This window comes from Haplochromis burtoni, unplaced genomic scaffold, assembly GCF_018398535.1.
Source record: "Haplochromis burtoni strain Fernald_Lab_line unplaced genomic scaffold, NCSU_Asbu1 Contig_60, whole genome shotgun sequence".
NCBI lineage: Eukaryota > Metazoa > Chordata > Actinopteri > Cichliformes > Cichlidae > Haplochromis > Haplochromis burtoni.
This window is the reverse complement of record NW_024582421.1, coordinates 1758952-1765842: the sequence shown is the minus strand read 5'-3', so window position 1 is coordinate 1765842 and position 6891 is coordinate 1758952. Positions and strand designations below refer to the sequence as shown.

General features: G+C 40.8%; 1 protein-coding gene across 25 annotated transcripts in view; it reads left to right on the top strand.

Annotated features, from left to right (window-relative positions):
- cacna1db (calcium channel, voltage-dependent, L type, alpha 1D subunit, b) overlaps positions 1-6891 on the top strand; it is a 98849-nt gene that overhangs the window by 40692 nt on the left and 51266 nt on the right. For all 25 annotated transcript variants that reach the window (XM_042221076.1, XM_042221067.1, XM_042221080.1 and 22 more), the window contains exons 4-5: positions 4997-5136; positions 5782-5924. In XM_042221076.1, the coding sequence (XP_042077010.1) occupies positions 4997-5136; positions 5782-5924 (283 nt within the window). The remainder of the gene's footprint in view (positions 1-4996; positions 5137-5781; positions 5925-6891) is intronic.

Here is a 6891-nt window from a genome sequence, read left to right as displayed (position 1 = left end):
GTCGATTTGAGAACGCAAGACCGAAACAGCGAGACCAAGACCGAGACCAAGACAAAAGTCCGTCGAGACCAAGACCGAGACCAAGACAAAAGTCCGTCGAGACCACGACCGAGACCAAGACAAAAGTCCGTCGAGACCAAGACCACGTAAAAGTGGTCTCGAGCGAGACCAAGACCGGTCTCGAGACATCCAACTCTACCCCGCAGCTGCTTCACAATAAACGTCATAATACGTAATTTCACTGGAAAGCTTTTAAAGTGAAGCAGATGCAGGAAGTGTTTACTTTTAATTAATAGCATTGCATCCCTGCACCTGTCCTACTGCTATCTGCTGCTTCTGTTCTTGTCTGCATAATGGCTTGGCCTAAAGGCAATTGTTTACGCACAGCTCTCTTAAGGTCCCATCACAGCGTTACAATCAGCTTGAGGTCTGGGCTTTGCAACACCTTGATTGTCTTGTGTTTTCAGCTTTTCTGTTGTAGATTAGCTGCTGTGCTTGGACCCATTGTCCTGTTGTATGCTCTAACAAGCTTTAGCAGTTGGACAGATGGCCTCACATTTGACTCCAGAATACTTACAGAGGAGTTCATGGTAAACTCAGTGACTACAAGGTAGCCAGATCCTGTGTACCCATCCACCAACATAGCTGGTATGAGCTGTTTCTGGTTTCCACCAAACATCCAGACATCTCCACTTTGGGCTAATCTTCTTGTTCCAACAGTCTCGTGTTTGTTCAGATGCAGCTTCTATTTTCCATTTGTACTGTCATGAGCTGTAACATTTAACATGACAACTTTTTCTATCTTTCTACCATGCAAATGTGTATTCATTAGGTTTTTTATGTGTATGCAACTTGCATTGTGAGATCACCTATGCACTACGTTTGTTGTCTCCATTGTCCTGTGGTAATCTCCACTCTTCATTATCGGCCTTACTCCCAAGTCACGACCTAAATCCAGTTCGCTGAAACACACACGCGCGCACACACACACACACACACACACACACACACGCGCACACACACACAATTTGTCAGCTGTTCACTAAACAGAACAGCGAACATATCATTCCTGTGTAAACAACAAGAGGACAAGGCAAGAATGCTAAATTGGATGTAGGCAGGTGTGTGTTCATGTGTGCTTTGAAGGCTCTTATCACTGAGAAACAGCTCTGAATTGTTAGGCTTGTTGACGTTAACTGGCTCCCCCCCCCCAGCTGCTGTTGAGACACCACTCTCAGTTAACACCGTTAACAATTAAGACAAAAACATGGCCATTGTTGAAATACCAATATTTACTCAGCAGCTGAGTTACTCGTACAGAGAATCTGGATAGTTCTGCAGTATGAAAAGACCAAAGTAGTGAATTTGCATGTTTTTGATTTAAAAAAAAAAAAAAAAGACTTGCATAAAGGATATTTCCATTTCTGGTGAAGAGTTTGCAGACCTTGTAGACGTATCTCAGTTTATGTTTTTCTTTATTGGATCTAAATCAAAAGATTTTGATACATATTTGTCAAACTCATATTTGTTTGAGTTACAGTAGAAAATGCAAATTTAACAGCTTTGCCAAACGATGTAAAAATGTTTTTTAAACTTAAGCTTAAGACATGTGCTCCTTTCCATTAATCTGACAGCATCTGAATAGGCTGTCTTCGTGTTTGACTGAGCCTTCAGCTTTCTGTTAAAAGTTGCAAAAGCCCAATGAGTTCTAGGTTTGACCCAGAAACATTTACATATCAGTTTTATATTGCACAAGACTGAACTGCGAACAGACAGGCACTCAAAACACAAGCCTGTCTTTGACATTTTTGTGAGTTGCTCCACTCACTAAATTCCCCTAAAAGTAATAAAGTTTGCATAATGACGTGATCTCACAAACTCTTTTCTTATTTATTGCAATTTTGCTTATAAAGGTATAGTTAAATCTCACTAGAAGTTCATGCTGACAATTCCTTTGCATCTGTTGTCACTGCCATGCATATACAAGTCTTATCTGTTGTCTGTTATCTTTTCATTGTGTTGGAACACAGCTGAAATTAGGAGACGGGGTTATGTTTATTAAATTTAACATTACTTGCCATTGGTGTCCAAGAAAACATTCTGCCTACTCAATACAAAAAATACTGAAGTCATAAAAGACAAATATATTTTAATTTAAAAGTTTCATAACTGAAAAAAAAACATGTTTCCTGCACTAGAGATTTAAAACTTTCCAGATCACACTGAATGACAGGAGGTAAACAGGTCTGAGTGACCACTGTTATCCTTGTTCCATGTTGACAATGCCTCCATTCATCACACATGAGGGGTGAGTGCTTTTGATAAGAATGGACATCATATGGAATAGCTTTAGCACTCACCAGCTGTGACCCCCAGTGGGGTCAGCTGTAGGAGATTTTGTCAGACAGCTGTCTCCGCCACCATCATTAAAACCAGGATGTCTTTTGGAAGAATGAAGCATCCATCCTTCCTGCTGTTGTTACAGAGACTTTAGAATCAATGTCTGGGTGCACTGACGCTGGTGTGACGTGGCCGCTCGACAGCTTGCTATGTTTTGTTGTTTGTGCCTGTTATTTGTAGTCTTACTGTACATCTGTCTGCACAGTGATGCTCAGAGCTCCAGTGGCTGCCTGAAAAGAAAATACGTCTGTAATCTTAAGTAGACTGCATGGATAAATTGCATAATCACAGTTAATCTAAAGAGTCAATGCACTTAGAGCTAAAACTTAAAAAAAAATAACACTATAGTAGCCTAGAGTGGCTGCTGATTAAGTGTTCTTCTTTAAGCCACCATTGCCAGCGGCATTTAAAATTTTTCAGTGAAAGTGTTGGTCTGATTGACTTGCTGCTTTTCAGAAGCATGGTTTGAGTTTGTGTATCATTGCAGGTCTCTCTGCCCACTTGTGTGGGTGTGAAGTCTGAGTGTGCGTGCTGCTGATGTCGTCAGTCTCTTTCAGTAACCACGTATCTTTGCGCACGCTGTCCGAGTGCGCTCTGCGTGTCTGCGTCCTTTAAATCAACAACAGGAGTGCTTAACTTAATGGGCCTTAAAACCTGCCGACTCACTAACCTTTTGGTTCGTAAATAAGAGACAGAGAGAGGATGACAAGCGGAGAGAAAGCGAGAGAGAGAGAGAGAAAGTTGTGTGTGGGAGAGGCAGAAAGAGAGAGAAAGGGAGAGAGTGAGATACGTAGGAGAGAGAAATGTGTTTCTGTGTGAGAGAAAAAGAAAGTGGAGGTGAGAAAGTGAAATAATGTGTAAGCACAAGAAATAGATGTGTGTGTGTATGTGGAAATATCCAAATTCTGGGACATATTTGCATTACCGGGCACATAGTTACCATGGAAACATGCTGATGATGCACCAGGACATACAGTATGACTTGAAGACTTTTCATCTTTTCTGTTTTTTGGCCTCAAAATATACGCACTGGCAGCATGTCTGCTGCTTAGTGGTCACCGCTTCGGTTTTTCTGCACCACTTTTGCCCGAGATGATGTGTCAGTCACACAGCGCCATTAATTTTGCGACGTCCTCATTTGGATTTTGTATTGTTGGCTTTCAGTACATCTCTCCCTGAGCTGTGTTTATGAGGTTCACCTGAATGCAAATGAATGAAAGGGGGTCATTTCCACCCACAGTCACATCCTTCCATATAAAGCCGGTGTTACATCATATTTCACAATGCTGCTGCTGTATAAAATCTTGAGCTCTCAAAAGACATATTATGATTGTCTTTTCTGTTTTTTTCTTTTGGTGCAAACATCATGTACTCATGAAAAACTCACAATTTTCTTTACTTTCAGAACCAGAGTCACAGTCCATTCTTGAACTAGAACACTTGTGCGATATGCTTATGGGTACCTGAACATTTCAGGACTGAGCCACATTTAACTTAAAACATCACTACTGGAAAGTTTGTTTCTGCTTGTTGTGTTATGTCTATTCTCAATGCATCATGATGTCTGCTCCTGTACTTGTGACACTACGGCAAATGCTGTTTCAGTTTTATTTTATATTGACACACTTGAAGCCTGAATCATGAAAATACGAATAAATCATCAGAATGAACACAGCGCACTATTGCAAGCCTTATATGTAGACTCTTTAGCAAACTTTTATTTTAAGGAATGATATGGTTCCTTAAGATCTAGATTTAAATTGTCACACCTCACAAACATGTGGACATGGGAGGAAGAGTGCATGTATAATGGGAAAAGGATGTTGAAGATGGAGCTGCCAGGCAGGAGGAAAAGAGAAAGATCACAGAAAGGATTTGTGGATGTAGTGAAGGAGGACATGCAGGGGATTGGTGTGCCAGAAGAGGATGCTAGGGTTAGACTGAAATGGAAGCAGATGATGTGCAGTGGTGACCCCTGTGGCAGCCTGAAGAAAAAGAAGAAGAAGAAGACATGTCTTACATGTGTATAGATATAAATACAAACAAAACTGGCGAGGCTGTCTTGGCTCATAAAGAGATATACACCATAAATACCACAGAGTTCACCGAGTTTGTATCAGTGAAAATTCATGCATTTTAAAGCGGTGTTTTCATGTCAATATTATAAGCTTATTATAGTAACTCAACTGATAATTGATCAGCGGATTATTACAGAGATTTCTGTTTGATGACGTGCTTTATGTCCATGGATGAAATATTACCTTTTTTAATCTTGATTTCATCTGGCTGAATAGATTTAGGATTAATTTTTAAAGTACTTCTTCAGGGTTTCTTTTTGTCTTTTTAGTCAGCATGTCCTCTAGCTCAGCACACGCAGGCTACATTTGTTGAATGTGCTAGGAGGGGGGGTTGGGATTGAAAACATGGTCATTGACCGTTTGCCTTTTATTGATAACAGATACCTGGTGCGGCTGCAAGTCGTTGCACACACCATTGTCCAACAAGGTCGCAAAGTTTAAATAAACATCTTTCATTGTTTTCCACCCCTCTCCTCTTTACACCTGTTTTCTTCCTTGTTTCCGTTCCCTCTATGCAGGAGACAGTAGAGTATGCCTTCCTCATCATTTTCACAATAGAGACATTTCTGAAGATTATTGCCTACGGTCTGGTGATGCACCAAAACTCCTACGTCAGAAACGGCTGGAACATGCTGGACTTTGTCATTGTCATTGTGGGGTGAGTTTACAGGTAGCACATAATGCAGGATATACGTACAAATACACATTTGCACACGCACACAATTCTTTTTACATAAGAAACCAATCATGCGCACATCTTCTACGCTCTCTTCCATGTACTTGAAAAAAGATGGTATAACACACATTTGTGCATTTGCGCAACTTAGCCCAACATCTGGCCTTCCGCTCTCTTAATCAAAAATGAATCATGACCTTTTAAATTCTGTCCTGTATCACTACAATAGTGATGTTTTGAGCACATGCACCAAAGTGCACACACATACACGCACAAAGACACGAACACATGGCTTTGTATAGAGTGACGGTTTATCAGTAGACCACCTGGCTCCTGTGGGACTTCAATGTAAACTGTGATGAGGTGTGAAAAACTAAAGGTAAATATCCATAGACATATGTAAAGAGCACACACATAAACCATGCACACTTGCACAGGCAGGTGCTTGAACAGAGAGACAAGAACAAAGAGGACTCACGGCTTTGTTCATTGCTTTCTGACTCTTTTGCTTTTATCTTTTTCTGCTCTGTTTTCATCACATTGCCATTACTGCTTCTTCCCTTACATGCCTCTGCCTCACTTTCTCTATATTTTATCTCCCTCTCTCTCCCCCTCTCTCATCTCCAGGTTGTTCAGTGTGGTTCTGGAGATGATAACCAAAGATGCAGATTCTGGTGGTCAGTCTGGAGGCAAACCTGGAGGGTTTGACGTCAAGGCCCTCCGAGCCTTTCGCGTGCTACGACCCCTTCGCCTTGTCTCTGGAGTTCCCAGTGAGTAAACATAAAAAGGTGGAATAAATGTACATGTTTTACGCCCTTAAGTCCAAACCAATTAATCTTCTCTTTATTTAAGCGCCCTATGAACTCACACAGGAGTTCTCAGCTAATTTCACAGTGACTGGGTTGAGATGAGTGTAGATAATGTATGCTTGGATGCACGTGATCCTGTCATGGCACTGAAACACACAATGGAAGTAGAAAAAAACCAAAATCTCACAAAACACAATGGAAATATATTTGGGGAGAAAATAATGGGACTAAACAGCTGCTGAAATTACAGAAATCAAAACATGTGAAGGATTGCTCTGAGACACATTAAAAAGAAGCGGAGGATTCATCGGTGTAGTGAGGGACAGATAGATACCTGTTTGCTATTGGAACCAGATGTTCACACCCACATAGTCTTGAGAAATGGGTGTACCCAGCAAACGTAAAATACTGTATCCTCAAAAGCTGGATTGGTGTCACTTGCACATAATTAAAACACTAAAGACACAACAGATCACATGTTGACATGAGTCATGGACTCTGAGTAAGGAAGGAAACATCTGGCTTGTTATTGGTGCACATTTCAAAAGCCAGCATCTGTGTGCACGGGACACTGTGATACACACATTAATGCGTACCGGTTTTGGAGCAAAGTATGGTATGCAGATGAAAAACGCTGTGCACATATGGGATGTGAAGAGTATGGCACCATAGTAATGGAATCTACATAATAGGATACGGAGGCAAGCATGGCCACGTCCCAACTTCCTACTGGCATAAAATTCAATGAAAAATTTAAAAAACAGTAGATTTGTTTGAACTATTTTCTCCTAAATGCATGACTACGGCGTGTTATTAGTCTAAATTATCATTAGGTGTGTTTAGTGAAAATGATCTGTTCTGAGTTAGCATGGTTCCACCTGCTCCAACTATTCATTTTATTCCACTTATCCAGTTTAGGGTCACAGTT